The sequence below is a fragment of the Miscanthus floridulus genome, chromosome 16 (assembly GCF_019320115.1).
Source record: "Miscanthus floridulus cultivar M001 chromosome 16, ASM1932011v1, whole genome shotgun sequence".
Taxonomy (NCBI): Eukaryota; Viridiplantae; Streptophyta; class Magnoliopsida; order Poales; family Poaceae; genus Miscanthus; species Miscanthus floridulus.
Window position 1 is genome coordinate 99,128,967 of NC_089595.1, and position 17,332 is coordinate 99,146,298.

General features: G+C 41.6%; 1 protein-coding gene across 1 annotated transcript; it reads left to right on the plus strand.

The window, feature by feature from the left end:
• The first annotated feature begins 1,575 nt into the window (after positions 1 to 1,575).
• On the plus strand, positions 1,576 to 7,179 carry LOC136513309 (mitochondrial import inner membrane translocase subunit TIM50-like). The gene is made up of 10 exons (XM_066507297.1): positions 1,576 to 2,059; positions 2,195 to 2,283; positions 2,879 to 2,915; positions 3,746 to 3,807; positions 3,897 to 4,010; positions 4,846 to 4,950; positions 5,027 to 5,125; positions 5,538 to 5,697; positions 5,773 to 5,875; positions 6,664 to 7,179. Exons 1-10 carry the CDS (start codon positions 1,702 to 1,704, stop codon positions 6,707 to 6,709), a joined length of 1,173 nt encoding a protein of 390 aa, XP_066363394.1. The 5' UTR covers positions 1,576 to 1,701; the 3' UTR covers positions 6,710 to 7,179.
• Positions 7,180 to 17,332: the final 10,153 nt, after the last annotated feature.

Sequence of the window (17,332 nt, forward strand, 5' to 3'; positions counted from 1 at the left end):
TCCTCACCGAGCGGGTGTCCCCGGTCGGTTGGTCCTAGTCGGCTCTGATTGCACCAGTCGGAGAAGAGCTAAAAGTAGGGGTTCGGTGCATCCCTGGTCGGAGACGCGGGTTGGAGTCGGAAGTGGTGCTTGGCCAGGCCTTCCGGTTGGAGAGGCCGTCCGGAGGTGGGCTGGAGTCAGAAGTGAGCGTTGTTCCTCCTCGGTGAGGCCTTTCGGTCGGAGAGGCGGGCCGAAGTCGGAAGCGGGCGTCGTTCCTCCTCGGCCAGGCCTTCTGGTCGGAGATTGGATTGCCCTTCTGGCCTGTCGTTTAGGTTTTTGGGCTGGCCCATGAGTTGCACGTTGTTCGCAACGTTGTCTACTGGGTCGAGCCTTTGTTGGAAAGCCGGTCCATGAGGGACCCTAGGTTTATGAACCCGACATGATCTGATTTTAAATTTGGTGTCATGAACATAATCCTCGATTCAACAATTGGACACACAGAACAAGATACAAGGTTCTGGAAGGTTCTACAAGGATCTAGATTAGTACATGAGAGGAGATGAGGGGTGGGATAAGAATGGAGTCCGAGGCTCACCTCGAGATATCGCTCGCCTCCGAGTTCGTGTTTTGGTCCTTCGACGACCCTTCTTGTGTTTTTTAGAATACGACCCTTCTCGTGGTGGTGTTGATTGCTTTTATGCTGTGTTTCCTTCATGCTTGGCCCAAAGACATGTTCAACCATTTCCTTCCCTTGGTCCTAGTCCAACCCATATATCCTTTCATCGGCTCAACCCATAGGATCATGTCATTTGGAGAAGAAAAATCTTCCCTTAGTTATATATTTATAAATCTTTTTTAACAAGTATACATCTAAATAATTGTATAACTAAGTTATACATGATCCAATGAGTATGAAATTTTTACCATAGTTCAAACATACAATAATTAGCCCACCATAAAAATTTCACCACAATTGGACCATAAAAACTGCAGCTATTAATTAATTACAGAAAAATATAAATCTAAAACTACAACAAAAAAAATTTGTACTAAAGCACACCATATTATATGTTCACTGTGTAGATCTACTCATATGGAATCTAACAAAATTGGATTTTCTATTTTATGATTTTTCTGTGATTTACTATGATTTTTCAAGATTCAGCCAAAATAAAAAAAAAATCCGCCTTTGAAAACCGCTTATAACCGGTCAGGGAGGTAAAATGAACGGTTTTAAAAGCTTAGAGAGATGGTTTACCTGGTTTTAGAGTTCAGGGAGGAAAAACAGACTTTCGCAAAAGTTAAGAGAGGTAATGTGAATTTTTTTCAAGAAAAATTACATTATGTGAAATGAACTTTTTTTGTCTGCAAACGCGGCCCAATCCTCAGCGCCGCAGCCCGCAGGCCATCATCAGGCCAGATCCGCAAGGAACCCACGCGCGGCGTAGCCGCAACGCAGAGTTCTCGACTAGCCTCGGCCCTCGGCCTCTCTGGCGGCCCACCAGCCAGTAGGCAGGCGCAGCTTTTGCCCGATCACTCCAGACTCCACCAGCCCTTTTCGCCCTCTCTCGCCTCTCTCCCAACTCTCGCGCGATCGCCGTCTTCTCCGCGTCCTCGCCTAAACCCTGCGCTAAAAACCAAAACCTAACTAAAACCCCGCAGCTTTTTTTTGTCCTCCCTTCTTCTCCCGCAAGCCACGCGCCCGCAGCCGCGCCGATCGCCATGTCGCGTCTCCTCCTTCGCCGCCGCAGCCTCCTCCTCCCGGGGTTGCGGAGCGGCGCCAGCCACCCCTTCGCCGCCGCCGCCTCTTCCCGTTCTGCGTCCTCCCGGGCCGCCTCCTCCCGCTCCTCATACACTTCCCGGTTCGCCCCTCCCGCCTACCACGCCTCCGCCACGGCCGCGGCCGCGGGCGCCCAATCGGAGGGTGCGGCGGCGGCGGCGGCCGAATCCACACCCGCAGCGGGCGACCAGCCCTCACCGACACCTCCCCCCGCGGCGCGCGGGCGGTGGGGCCTGCTCAAGTTCGGCGCCTTGGCGGCAGTCGCCGGGGCCATCGGCGGCGTCGGATACGCTAGCTACGGTGCGATCCCCCGGTTCCTCACCGCGATCCGGCCTGCTAGGGCGATTTGGCTTTAGTTGCAGATTTGGTCTGGGGTTTGGCTTGGGATTTTGCGCGCGCCTGACTTGTTTTTTTTTTTGTTTGCTTTCGTGTCAGCCTATTCGCTGAATGAAGTGGAGGAGAAGACGAGAGAGTTCAGGAAGAACCCAGCGCCGCTCATCCCTGAGGATGCCTCCACGCTCGAGGTAAGTTATACCATGCGATCCTCTGTTACTTATTGTTGCTTGTTAGTATTCGTGTGAGCTATCCTCTGTTACTTATTGTTGCTTGCTAGTATTCGTGTGAGCTGCAAAGCCAATTAGTCATAGCACCCACCCTTTTCTCACCTAGGACGGAGGGAGGGATGGTACTCCGATGATTGGCCTTTTTGGCAGCTCAGATTCTTCTAAGATGACTAGGAATGTCTGTTCAGCTCCCATGAATTAGACTGACTATGCCAAACGTTTGCCAGAGATGCAAAATTTGTGTAACTAGAATTTGATATATTTCAGCCCACACTATTTGTTGTTTGTTGTGGAGTGCCATTCTGTTGGTTGGATTTGTGGGAGGATCTTTGACTTCAGTTGACTGTTAATTTCTCTTTGATGCCACCATTCAAGCATATCATAAATGAATGACACACTTTGTGCTGATATTGAAGCATGGCATAACTTATACACCCCATGAGAATTTTGCACAAATGGATGAGTCGCATTAATTGAAATAGGGAGTGAATGCTTCTCCCATTGAGTGTGAAATTATTTTTTGACTGTAAATTATCGTTGTATTTCTTGCATGCAGAAGTATAAGGCTATGGTGTACTCGACGGCTATGAAAGGTGCAAACTGAATGCGCTCCTCTTTTTACTGTTCTTCTCTTTGTTTACTTGGAATTCAAGAGTTATTGTTGCGAAGTATTTTCTTCTCTGGTGATCAATTGCTGTGCACTTCTGAACGCATGTCCAGATGGCAATGTGGTGATGCTTGATGAAGTAGGCTCATTTTTTTTTCACCACGGATGAACTGAATTTCATTACTCAAAAGCAACGAAATTACAAGAGTTTGGTAAACCATAATACGTACTTAGCTCGAACTAAACAAGCTGCCAGTTGCACTGAACACACAGGGTTCAGACAAAAGGCATCCAAAACCATCATCCCCAGCATAGTCAAAGACTAGATAAGCGATGATAAGAGTTCTCGCCGCCAAGGCTATGAAGAGTATGATTTATTACAAGTCCAGATCGGATGGAGTAGGCTCATAGAATGATAGAACTACTTACTGTTTCTCGACAGTTGAAAATTTTGCCTTTGATAATTACTATTAAATGCTTTGATTTGCATAATCAATAATTCATGTAAATTTGCAAATTACTTTAGGAATAGTTAAAGAATTACTCTGAGTTGTTCAGTGGAAGCACAGATTCCGATGTTATTGAATTATGAACTGGGTCAATGCATGTATGTTGGAAATTAATATATATGAACCCTTGTAAAGCATTCATGGATTTAACATTAGTTAAGATAGATGCATATGCTGATTAATATTCTGAGCTGAAACATTTTTCTGTGCTGAATTGCTACTTATTTCCAGCTTAGCTTGGTTGGTTATGGTTTTGTCTTTCGTACCTTCTTATCCTTACTAAGTGGTGTAAAATCTTGGGCTGCAGTTCCTGTTTCAGCTATAGAGCTGTACTTGGATATTAGGAGCACAATTGAAGACCATGTCAGGGTTGGTAACAGACTATAAGGTTTTTAGCCCCTTTGTACATGTATAATCTAGCAAGTGTTTGTAATTGCTCTTATTATTTTCTACTCCAGGGATTTACTGAACCCACATCAGACAAACTGCTACCAGATCTACTTCCTCAAGATCAGCATGTCTTCACCCTAGTTCTTGATCTGAATGAAACTCTTGTCTACTCTGATTGGCAGGTATATTGTGGCTTCATACCCTGTTCTGTTATTTATTTCATAATATGTGCGACATCGGAATCCAAAAACATGATGTAATAATATATGAAAGACAAACACCTGGTACTGTATTTACAAATGTTTTGTTTTGTTGAAATAGTTTAGTATTGTAAAATTGCAGGCCCATTATCCCTGCCACACAGGAAAGAGATCATGACTAATGGCAGTTTGAACGGTAGAGTGTAGTTTGCGTTCCATACTACTTATGTAATATGCTATAGGCTATAATAGATGATTTTAATAAAAGTTGCATTGCCTGTGCATTTTAACATAACCTGACAAGGTCCTGCTTACTAGGTTACAGTGTGCTTAATCAATACCTTGTGCTTCCTGTAACAGTTGTCCTCCAGCATATTCTTGTACAAGTAACATCTGGTGTATGGTGTTTCAGTGCCAAGGCATATCAATATAGTGTTTAATTTTGTATACATCAGCAGAAACTTTAGTACTTATGAGTTATACATTACATGTATATACATGTGGACCTGGTTTATGCAAGTACACAATATGCTTATTGATTACCTTCCTTATTGCGCCTGCCCCTAATTGGAGCTCTTCTTATCTATTTCTATACCGAGAATAGCTTTATTGACGGGCTGAACGAACCCCTCACTTGGCTAACTCAACAATCATATGTCTGAGAGTCTGGTCTAACTAAGTGGATTGGAGGCGGGCATTGAGATATTTTCTTACGCCTTGTGATACCATCTCTTTTCAGTCGCTCCTAATTTTCTTTGTGTATCCAAAGAATGTACTAATGATGTTCTTTCCTGTCTCTCTCTCTTTTTCTGTAAAGCGTGAGAGAGGATGGAGAACTTTTAAGAGGCCAGGAGTTGATGCGTTTCTGGAACATATGTCAAAATTATATGAAGTTGTTGTGTATTCTGATCAGACACCTATGGTTAGTTGATCTTTTTCTTTGCATTTGAACTCTTATGTAATGGCCTAACCTTCATAGATATTTTGTTGGTGTGCAGTATGTTGAACCTGTGTTTGAGAGGCTGAACTCAAGGGGTACCATTTCACACAGGTTATCAAGACCTGCTACTAAGTACGTGGATGGAAAACATTATCGGGTATGCAGATTGCAAGGATTTACCTAATTTCTCAGCATTAGGAATTAGGATGCATTCATTGACGTTATTCTATACACTTGCTCCTGAATATTGTCATCCTTTGCAGCTTTATAATTATTATTATTAGCACATCTCCATTATATCATCTTTGTAAAAGATAACCAACTATCAGGAGCATGTACTTGAGGAAGCATCTAAATAAACATAGAGTTTATAGTACTTTCTATTTTAGATGTACAATCATGCATTTGTGATTGATAAACTTGCTACTGTTAAACATTTTGGTTAGGGTATGACATGTTTTTTAGGACTGGTCCTGTGTCTAATCTGTGGATATGCTTAACTGTCCATTTCCACTGTTTTTTTTTTTTTGTGTTTCCTCTTAATCTTACTATTTTTCATGTTTTATCAGGATTTGTCAAAGTTGAACAGAAACCCTGCTCAAGTTATCTATCTCAGCGCCCATGCTCTTGAATCTTGCTTGCAGCATGCAAATTGTGTTCAAATCAAACCTTTTAAACTTGAAGATAAATATGATACCCAACTGCTGGATCTCATTCCATTTCTCGAGTGTGAGTGTTCTAACCCATCTCTTATATTGTAATATCAACATGGTTAGACGTTGATCAAGCCAACACAATTTGCAGATGTTGCCATGGCTAGACCTTCTGACATTAGGACAGTGCTGGCATCCTATCAAGGTCATGATGTTGCTGCTGAGTTTATTGAGCGTTCAAAGGAACACCAGCGGTAAGCAAACATGGTTATGCCTTATTCTAGTTCTCGTTGCAAGGCATCATGTGAATGTTCCTGCTATTGAATCTGTGCAATTTGCTATGAAGTTATAATAGTTTAGGGTTGATGTGAGTCTATGAATGAATCACTAATTTGTGATACAATCTGATATAACATATTTTTGCTTCTTTTGCATTAATGCTTCTAAAAGGAATAGTGTCTCTATATTGAACTGTGTTATAATTCTTAAATGGAAGTGGTTCTAATTATATTAAAAAAAGATGCTGCAAGTCCTTAATAATCTCCCACCAAGTTCCTCGTGTGGATAGGCTTGACATTAAAACTTGAGCTGAATTTATGACCTTGCAACATTAAGGGATTAGTTGTGCTTGACTGTTCTTCAGAGTGATATGTGGCCCCTCTTTCACAATGCCTGGTTTCACCAATACATGAAAATAACAAAATACAAAGTAGGTCTGGCCTTTGAGTATATTTTGACCACAGTAGGCATATTTAGGCTCGGATCTGAGGAGTCCGGATCATTTTAGTTAGTTTGGATTTTGCAAACACCATATGAGTCACCTCTTTACAGAAACCAGTTACAGAAATGCTGTAGTATGCTTTGAGAAACAAAACCACTCGCTGCAAGCCATAAGTAGCCAACCTTTGTGCGCTTTTATCTTATTGATTTGAGCTACAATAGGCTTTCTGGAATTTATCTGCATGGCACATTTAATATTTTGGTAAGGTATACAGATGATCAGGACTGTTAGTCTGACGACATTATTCTTCTCATCTCACAGGCGTATGCAGGAACAGAGCAAGCTTGGGCGCATATGGCGACGGTGATGGATCGTTGAAGGATAGTGCACTGATTGATTTGTGAATCCTAGTCATCATCATGTTTCCAAAAGAAGAGCATATGGAACCTTTTGTTCTTGTCCGTAGTCGAATTGTTGGCTGATGTGTAGGGATATTCTTAGTTTTGGCAGTTTAGGTTGCGCCCTTTTGTCAAAGGCATTCTAGTAAGAACATGGTTAAATGGCCAATGCTGAGAGTTGAGACCATGCGATTCAAATGTTGCTTTGATGGAGCTGTCAACGTGCTTCATGCGGAAAACAGAAAAGTGATTATTCAATGGGCGACCGTAGCATCTCCCGTCAATATTTTGTTTGATTATTTGGTTTAGTATCAGCTAGCTTTCTCGGATTTATGGAGTCGAAGGGCTTTTGTATTTTGTCATCATGTAACAGTGGATCACATAATGCTGGATTTCCATGAGAAATCATGTGAAATACATCTAATTTCTGGCACTTCAAAGTTCAGCTGGTGTCCGTGGAATCCATTTGAGCTTTAGCAATTCTTCCTACTGTCATCACGTTAGTGATAAATACATCTCTTAGTAACTTTAGTGGCTGGTATCTTTGAAATTTGAAATAGCTGATAATAAAAAACGGCGGGTCTTTGACGGTTGATCGCGATGTCTTGACGAAAGAATTTTATTGTATGCTACAAAGTGGGATCGGAGGACTCTTGTCTGGTAAAAGTGGAAATTAAAATTGATGTTCATACGCTAAATCTACTGAAAATTTAAAACTCCAGCATTATGTGAAGGCACATACGAGGCAACCAATATCTGTCCTTGTTAAGACATTATCGGCTTGTTTGGATACTTGTGTATTCACTTCAATCTACAGGTATTGAGGTGAATTGAAGTGTAAATTCGTTTAAGTTCTACTTAAATCCATCTAACACATGAATTGAGGTGGATACGAAGATATCTAAACAAGATCTAAGAGAAGGGACGAAGTATACCCTATGAGTGGATAATGGATATATTACAGAGAAATTGTATCACAAACAAGTAGATGCACTGATGCATCAACATGGAGGAACATGCGTGCCTATTTTAGTTGGAGCTTGCTAAAGTATATTGTGTGATAGGATGTCGGTGTGCTTCTCTCTTTTTTTTAAATAAAAAATAAAAAATAAATGCACGCCTAGCTTCCTAAAGACTTAAATATTTTTAAGTGTAACTAAGTACATAAAAAATAATTCTAATATTTATATTTTGGAATAAATTTATCATGAAAAATATATTCTACTATCAATCTAATGATATTTCTTACACTTCATAAATATAATACTTTTTATATATACTTAGGAAAATCTAAAAAGATTTTATCCCTAACGAGATGTGTATATATTTGAGACGAAGAGAGTATGCTTGTATGCATAGATATAAGTCTGTCCCAAATATTACTATACTCATGTATTTGAATTGAATTTGAGTGTGATACGTACTCCAACCGTTTTAAATTATAGCTTATTTTATCTGTCTCCATGTTAAATTTATTAAATTTTGATTAAGTTTTAGAAAAAATATATTAATGTTTATGAGTCCACACAAATGCTCAATCAAACATATATTTCATGGAGAATCCAATTAAACTAATTTAATATTCGAGATATTAAGAAAAGGTTTGACTTAGGACAAAATCAAAGTAAACCATAATTCTGAACGTATGGGGTATCTCTTGGGTTCAATTTACTGGTTTGTAAAACAGCACAATTTTTGAAGATCCTTGTACTATAAATTTTCAAAAATACGAGGCGGTTTGGATGTAGATATTGGAGTCTGAAATTAGAATTTGGAATAAGCTTTTTCTAAATTCTATTGTTTGGATGTCCATGGTATTGAGATTTGGAATTACAACTCTAATACCAAGGTATTGGACTATAACTAGAAGTGGGCTCTCCCCGTACAAAGCTTCACCCCTCTATATTGGGTGAAATTGGGCTCTCATGACCCCGATGCCTCCCTCACCCGTGGCCTAACCCGACGCCGCCACCGATCCAACCGCAACCGACGCCTCCTCGCTGGTCACGCCCTGATCCGCGCCGCGCAGCCCGCCACAAATCTCTTTCCCAGGCCCCCGACAACTCCATCTTCGCTCGCGTCCCCAACCTCCACCGCTTTTCTTCACGCTAGGCTCGACGCCTCCGTCGCAACTCTCTCCGTGCGCGTGCGGTCAGCCACCTTCTTCCCCATCTCCGGTAGGCTCCTTCTTCCCCATCTTTGGAAGTCCGGCTGCTCTGGTCTTCTTCCCTAGCACCGACCACCTCTTCTTCCCCAGCTCTGGTAGCTCCTTCCCTAGCTCCGGCATCTCCTTCCTCGGCTTCGGCATCTCCTTCCTCGGCCCTAGCAGGTTTCTTCCCCAGCTCCAGAGGTGTGGCTACTGCTGTTGATGGAGCGATGTGTCAATCCTAGGTACATCCAAACAATAGATTTGGTATTATTAGACATTTCCAATACAAAGCTGATTTGGTATTGTATCCAATGCAATTCCAACCCATTCAATATCTACATCCAAACAGACCTCAAATTCAATTAATTTGAGCCATTTTTAGTTCTTACAACTCCCAAGTTATAAAGGACCACAGCTTCTGAAACCCAGCTCAGGCTCGCAGCTCGACAACGACCTAGCTCGCCCGCCTCCCCGTTGTCCGCCCTATCCCTGCCCCCGCCATCGTTGCGCCATCTCCGGCTGCTCCCTCGCTCCCACCTCCATGGCATCGAAGCAAGCGGCGGCGGGCGAAGCCCTTGCGTCCCAAATCAATGGGATGTCCTAATAGACATAGTGGATCACCTAGACATAGATCTAGCGGGTACAACCTTACATACGGGATAAAAACTTCCTAGAATATGATCTAGAGAGAGAGAGAGAGGAAGGGAGATGAGATGTCACCGACCATCCGCGGGCTTGGAGGAAGAGCTCGACGTAGCCATGGCGAAGGTGATGCGGTCTGGGTCGGCGGTGTCGTGGTGACGGTGTTGAGGTCAGTCACAGTGCAGTGGTGGCATAGAGGCGGCGGTGAAGACGGCAGTGGAGCTTCCCGTCGCTGGCTGCACCCCTCACTAGATCGGATTGTGTTTGTTGGTGGGTGTGGCGGCTCACGGTGAACTTCGTACTGAGAGCCGCCCCCCCCACCTCTCTTTATAGCGCAGTGCGACAGGGGCCCACCAACCATGTAGCGTTGGGCGCCCTCGATCAAGGCTGAGGTCAAGGCCCAACTCGGCCGTTGGGCCGAGCTGGAGAGATCAACACTAACAATCTCCCCCTTGATCTCATCTTATTACTTAAACTTAACTTACTTTATCTTTTTCCCATTCCATCACAGATCAATGCATAGAGCGTGCCTCATCATCACGGTCAGTGCCATTAGATTAACAGCTATAATGCACCTCTCTGTTTTGAAATAGATTCTCAACTAGGCCTTTATTGTCTAGGAATCATAGGCTTTCCCTTAAACCCATGCCGGCTAAGTGTTCTCTGAACACGTTGGGTGGTAAGCCTTTTGTAAGCGGATCCGCAATCATCTTTTCTGTACTTATGTGCTCAAGACTAATTATATGATCCCGAGCATTGTCTTTCACAACATAATACTTTATGTCAATGTGTTTGGCAGCACCACTTGACTTATTGTTGTGAGCATAATATACTGTTGGATTATTATCACAGTATAACTTGAGTGGCTTATGTATGTCGTCTACCACTTTCAACCCAGGCATGAACTTCTTCAGCCAATTCACCTGCCCTGTGGCCTTATAACACGCTACAAACTCAGCATATATCGTAGACGATGTAGTGACGGTTTGCTTGGAGCTTTTCCACGATATAGCTCTTCCCGCGAGAGTAAATATATATCCTAACGTGGACTTTCTATCATCTCCCACATAATCTAAATCTGAATACCCCTCTATGTGTAGGGAATCAGATCTTCTGTACGTTAGCATGAGGCCTTTTGTGCCTTGCAAGTAACGCAAAACTTTCTTTACTAGTCTCCAGTGTTCTATTCCTGGATTACTCTGATATCTGTCAAGTAACCCGATAACAAACGCTAAGTCAGGGCATGTACACACTTGAGCATACTATAAACTTCTAACAGCTGAAGCATATGGAACCGCTTTCATTTGATCTATCTCATATTGGTCCCTGGGACATTGGAATTCCCCAAATCTATCGCCCTTGACTATGGGAGCAGGTGAAGGCTTATAATTTTGCGTATTGTATTTCTTTAGAACCTTTTCTAAGTATGCCTTTTGGGATAATCTTAAAACCACATTCCTTCTATCTCGGTGAATCTCTATTCCTAGAACGAACGAAGCTTCACCGAGATCCTTCATATCAAAATTCAAGGACAAGAACTTCTTCGTTTCTAGTAGTAGATTAACATCACTACTAGCGAGTAAGATGTCATCCACATACAAGATTAGGAAAATGTATTTCTCATTCTTGAACTTTGCATAAATGCAATTGTCCTCTATATTTTCATGAAATCCAAACTTCCTTATTGTACTATCAAACTTTAAATACCACTGTCTTGATGCTTGTTTTAATCCATAAATGGATTTCTTCAGGTGGCATCCCATATGTTCTTTTCCTTCCACAACAAAATCTTTTGGTTATACCATGTAAACATTTTCCTCCAAATCCCCGTTTAGGAACGCCATCTTTACATCTATCTGATGTAATTCTAAATCGTAATGTGCTGCAAGCGCCATTATAATTCTAAAAGAATTCTTACATGAGATTGAAGAAAATGTCTCATTATAATCTATGCATTCTCTTTGCATGAAGCCTTTCACCACAAGCCACACTTTAAATCTTTTTACATTTCCTTTGGAGTCATATTTAGTTTTGTAGACTCATTCACAACCTACTGTCTTGGCTCCTTTAGGAATTGTTTCTAAGTCCCAAACACCGTTGATATTCATTGATCTCATTTCATCTTGCATGGCTTCAAGCCACTTTGATGAGTGAGCGCTTCTCATGGCTTCTTCAAATGAGGTGGGATCACCTTCCATTTAAAATTCTTCACATTCATAGACTTTGTAGTCATCAGGAATGGCTGGTTTCCTGAATCTTTGAGACCTTCTAGGGGCCTCATTAGTTGACACTTGTTCTATATGAGGTTATTGTTGCTCTTCCTCATGTGTGACAATAGGTTCTACAGGATCCCGAAGGATAGGTTCCTCATGTTCATTCATTGTCGCCATGGGAGAACTAACAACAGGTGCTGTTACTATAGTGTCTTACACTATTGGTGCAGCAACAATAGGTAGCGTGAAGAATGGCTCCTGAACCATCGGAGTAGGCACATGTACCCGCTTCTTCTCTAGGTTAATTTCTCGCACTACCATACTCCCCTTGATCAACTCTCCCTCCAAGAACACATCATGTCTTGTTTCTACAAACTTCGTATGCCTGTCAGGACAATAGAAGTGATAATCTTTTGACTTTTTTGGATAGCCAATGAAATGGCAATTAACTGTCTTGGAGTTTAGCTTCCCTATGTTTGGGTTAAAGACTTTAGCCTCAGCTGGACAACCCCACACACGTAAATAGCTAAGTGAGGGTTGTTTTCCTGTCCACAACTCATATGGTGTTTTGGGCATCGACTTGCTTGGCACTCGATTAAGAATATGAATGGTGGTTTTTAACATCTCCATCCATAAACTTATCAGTAGAGTAGAGTAACTTATCATACTTCTCACCATATCTATTAAGGTATGGTTGCGTCTTTCAGCTACTCCATTCTACTGAGGCTCGCCCGATGTAGAGTACTGGGCAACTATGTTATTTTTCTATAAGAACCTTGTAAAAGGTCCAAGAACTTGGCTATATGGGGTGTGTCGACCATAGTACTTCTCCCCACGGTCGGATCTTACTATCTTAATCTTTAAATTATGCTGATTTTCTACTTCAGCCTTAAATATCTTAAATTTATCCAATGCTTCTGATCTTTCCTTAATTGGATAAATATAGCTATAACAAGAATAATCATATGTGAATGTTATAAATGAATCATAACCATCTACACTCTTCACAGGAAAAGGGCCATAGATGTCTATGTAAATTATTTCTAAAATTCCTGAGCTTTGTTTGGCATCTTTCTTTCTTTTCTTAACATACTTTTATTTTATGCAATCAACGCATTGTTCTAAATCTAAAAATTTTAATGGCGGAAGAATTGATTTCTTAATGAATCGCTCTATTCCCCCCTCGAAATATGGCCTAAACGACAGTGCTATAATTTCGATGATACATCATGAACTCTCTTCCGCTTGTTTTGTAGCACCCGGTTTTAAGAACAAAACCAAATACACACCATATGTGAGCCTAGGAAGTCAAATCTCATATATAGCTACAAATAAGGGTAATATCGAAAGACAATGCTCAATATATAGCGTACTTAGTATAAAGGATATAACCTTAGACAGCAAACAACGGAAAGACAACTCCAGTCTTCAGGTGAAGACTCTAACTCCACAGGGACAACTGACTGGTTGATCACAAACCTAATCACTCCAAACTCTAGCAATCTGGTACCCATCTGGGATTTTTTTAAAGATTTAAAAAGTAAAGCAAGCGTAAGTACATGTCGTACACAACAAATATAACATGGGGTTCATGAGGCTCAAAAGGCTGACACTGGTTTAACTGCGATTAGCTTTTAATGAGTCATCTTTTAGCAATTGGGTGGCAACAAGTTTATTCACAAGCCCATATAAACACATGATCAGGTAAACATGGATAATGAATAGCATAAATAGTAATATTAGTGAGCATCTTTATTATCAGTATCATCAGTGTTCATCATCTATTCCATAAGGGTCCAAGGCCACTCATGACCGTAAGCATGGCTGATATACCAGTTTTACACTCTACAGAGGTTGTACACTTTCACTATGAGTCATGATTTACCCTTTCGCCTGAGTTGATCAGCCTCTTGACCCACTACCAAGGGAGGTCGACAGGGTTCACTATGAAGCCTTTCAAAGGTTCGTCTAACAAGTTAAGGTTGCTAGGTTTCCCCATCAATAAGCATGAACTCCCCTCCAAGGAGTGACTGATAAAAGACCAAAAAACCAAAATGCACTCGACCTAGCAGGCAAAGGTCATACCTATCGGAGCCCCTCTTGTGCCATAAAGGTAACCACTAACAAGCTAGAAAAGGTCCTCATACTGAGCTAAAGCCAGAGCCATATATCCCTCACAGCTATACTGTAAGTTCTAGATATTTGCTTACAGATAAGTCCTTAGGGAGAGGAATCTAGAGCACCGTAAAATAGCCCAATGCTCAAGCCCCCTGGTTCTATGTTGCTAAAAAGCATCTTTTAGTGTTTATTGCATATTCCATTAGTGAAGTTACAAGATCATGGTTATAGTTGAGCACTAGCATCATACTACCCAATGCAATACCCCATAGGTATCAAGGAATCCAGGATATTAAATAGCTAGAAAACTTACTATGGTTGCCAAGGTAGACACATACTTATGATTAGATTATTAAAGTGAATAGGACAACAAGGATGATCCCATGCTATACTTGCCTTAAACTTAGATCATTTTTCTAGTCCAAACCTTCAATGGAACTCCTTCTTGATCAACATGTAAAGCTCACCAACTAGACATGATCATAAAGCACCACGTAAGCATCCATGCAATCATACACGAAGCAAATAATAGAACTAAATTAGAATAGTACACCAAACATAATAAACAACAAGTAAAAAGGTTTTAAAGATGTTCTACACGTTGTCATGAACACACAGACATGAAAAGCACTCTAATCGGAACTATGACGGAAAAGTTAAGAATTAAACAAGATTTCCTTTAATAAAATAATTGATTTAATCTAACCTCGAATTTCAAAAGTTGAAAATATATTTAACAGTAAGATAAACATATAGATTACGCAATTATGAATCTAACGCAACTTGAACGGATCAAATCAGAGTTAAAACAGAGAAATTATGGCCTAAATAAGACTAGTGGCAAAACTGTAAATATATGAAAACGTATTTTGAATCTATTAGAAAGAAATTACGTTTTCAAAAGAAGAAAACGTTTTCTGGAAAGTTGCTATGGACTGTGGGTTCTATTTAGATAAAACTGAGGGGCTTTTTAGCAAAAAGAACAGCGAAGGGGTATCACGTGATCTAGATCGTTGGATTGAGATTGGATGACGCTGATTGGATCAAGGAGGGAAAGAGAGGCATGGCTGGCCGGAGAAGATGACCACCACAGCGGCTACCATTGCCGACGGCGAAGGAGCTCGCCAGCGATCCTAAAACCGACCCTAGAGACCTCGGATTAACATGGGAAAAATATAGGGAGCAAGAGGAGGCAATGGCGAATGCGACTAGGAGGTCTGAGAGGGCCACAATGACACCAAGGTGGCGTGGAGCTCGCTCAAGTGGCTCGGGTTCGTTGGTGGAACCCCGACGACATGAAGCGAGAGACAGAGAGCGTGAAGGAGGGCGTATGTGGCACCTACGGCTTGCTTACCTCAGTGCGAAGCTCAGAGAGGTCGTCGTGGTGACGGAGAAGTAGCAGAGCGGCGAAGCGATCTCGACGGCGGCGGCTTAGGGTTTCGACGACGCGATGAGCTCAAGTTAGGGTGGCACATGCGCTAGGGTTGAGAATGGGGAGGCAGACATGGTGCAGGGCTCGGTGTTTAAGAGTGCAGTGGCATGGGGTGCCCGCCAATGACTAGTCGGCATAGAGGCAGAGTCCCAGCGACTGTGTCCCTCGCAGAGATGAGCTAGAGGAAGGAGATGGCGTAGACATGTGGGCCCGAGGTGGTAGTGGCATGGAGCACGGGGCCAGGCAGTCAGAGGGAGAGAGAAGAAAGGGGAGCGGCGGCGTGGCTGCTAGGCTGGCCCAAGAGGGAGAAAGTGAGGAGAGGAAGCGGATCACAGGGAAGAGAGGTGGGAGCAGGCCGGCTGGGCTTCGGCAAAAGAGAGAGGGACATGAGAGAGTTTTTCATTTTTTTCTTTTTCTTTTCTAAATTTCCAAAGCAAATTTTCAAATGAGTTTTGAATTCTCTTTTGAGTTTTGAATCAAACCACTCAATACAAAATAATATGCAGCAACATGTAGCTAGACCTTATATTTGATTTTAAATTTTAAATAAGTTATCATTTTTCTAAATTTAAATGCTCACAAAATGCATAATTAAATCAAATTCACCTATTTCAAAATCATGCAAATTTGAGGGTGTTACATATTTCTTGCATTCATAGACGAGGCATTCTCATTCTCAGTGCTCACAACATTCACATTCTCAGAAAGTGATAACAAATAAAGCTTGTCTTGTCAAAAGGCAAGACCAACACACTTATTATTAAACACAATCTGACATTTGCCATTACCAAAATGGCAATCATATCCATCATCGTCTAGATGTGAAACACTTATCAATTTTCTACGCAAAGAGAGTACATAAAGGACATCTAAAAGCTGAAGTATAAAACCATCATCTAGTTTTAGAGAGAGATCTCCAATGGCTTCCACTTCAGCTTCAACTCTATTTGCTACTTTAATTTTTCTTTCTCCTCTTTGTAGGGTCCTCCTCGTATGGAATCCCTGTAATGAATTCGCAACATGAATAGTTGCACCTGAATCAATCCACCAAGTAGATTTTGCATAACTTAAATACAAGGACTCATCTATGAATGTAATAATGTCCTCACCTCTCTTCAAAAGGCTCTTCAGGAACTCTGGACAATTTTTCTGGTAATGTCTATACTTCTTGTACCATTTGCATTGATCCTTATCAACTTGGACATTATTGTTCCTTTGATGGTGATCGTTCTGAGGGGCTTTCCCTTATGGTTTGGCATTCTTGTTAAAGTTATTCCTTTTATTGTCCTTTACATGGTTGACGGAGTCACCATGTGAGCTCTTAAGTCTCTCCTTTTCTTGCACACACATGGCAATGAGCTTCTCAATGTCCCATTTATCGAGCTGCATGTTGTAATTAACGACAAAGGTTTCATACTCTTTAGCAAAGAAGCAAAAACCAAATGAATCAGGAACTCATCTTTGAGCCCCAAATTCATTGGCTTGAGCTTGGATGTCGTGTTGCTCATCTTCAATATGTGCTCTCTTATCTCTCCACCAAAGTATTTCTCATTGAATAACTTCTTGATCAGAGTGCTTGCATAAGCCTTTGAAGAACCAGTAAACTGACTCTCCACCTTTTTGAGATACTCAGTGGCAGTGTCGCAATCTAGGATTGATCCCCTTATTGCATCTGAAATAGTGGATTTAGCCACCATCAAACACTTGCGGTTCGAAATGTCCCACTTCTTACGATCAAGATCGTATTTCATTCTCACTTCTGCATGATCTCGCTACCGAGCAGTGAAATTAGCATCAATTTCATTCTCTGCCTTCACCGAGTCCACTGGCTTAGTAGGACACGGAGAGGTAAGTGCTAGGTCATTCTCGGATAGCACAAATGTCAATTCATACTTCTCTCGCCATACGCGATACTTTCCCCCCTCAAGAGGTGGAATGTGCGAGATGAACGCAGAACCGCCTAATTTATACAAGATCAAGTATGGCTGTCCCTGCTAACACGTTGACACGTGCATATTTTCACTTATATAAACTCGGT

Coding starts and splice junctions, on each gene's coding strand:
- LOC136513309 (XM_066507297.1), top strand. CDS start 1,702: ATGTCGCGTCTCCTCCTTCGCCGCCGCAGCCTCCTCCTCCCGGGGTTG. Junction 2,060..2,194: donor CGTCGGATACGCTAGCTACG/GTGCGATCCCCC, acceptor CTTTCGTGTCAG/CCTATTCGCTGAATGAAGTG. Junction 5,698..5,772: donor TCTCATTCCATTTCTCGAGT/GTGAGTGTTCTA, acceptor CACAATTTGCAG/ATGTTGCCATGGCTAGACCT.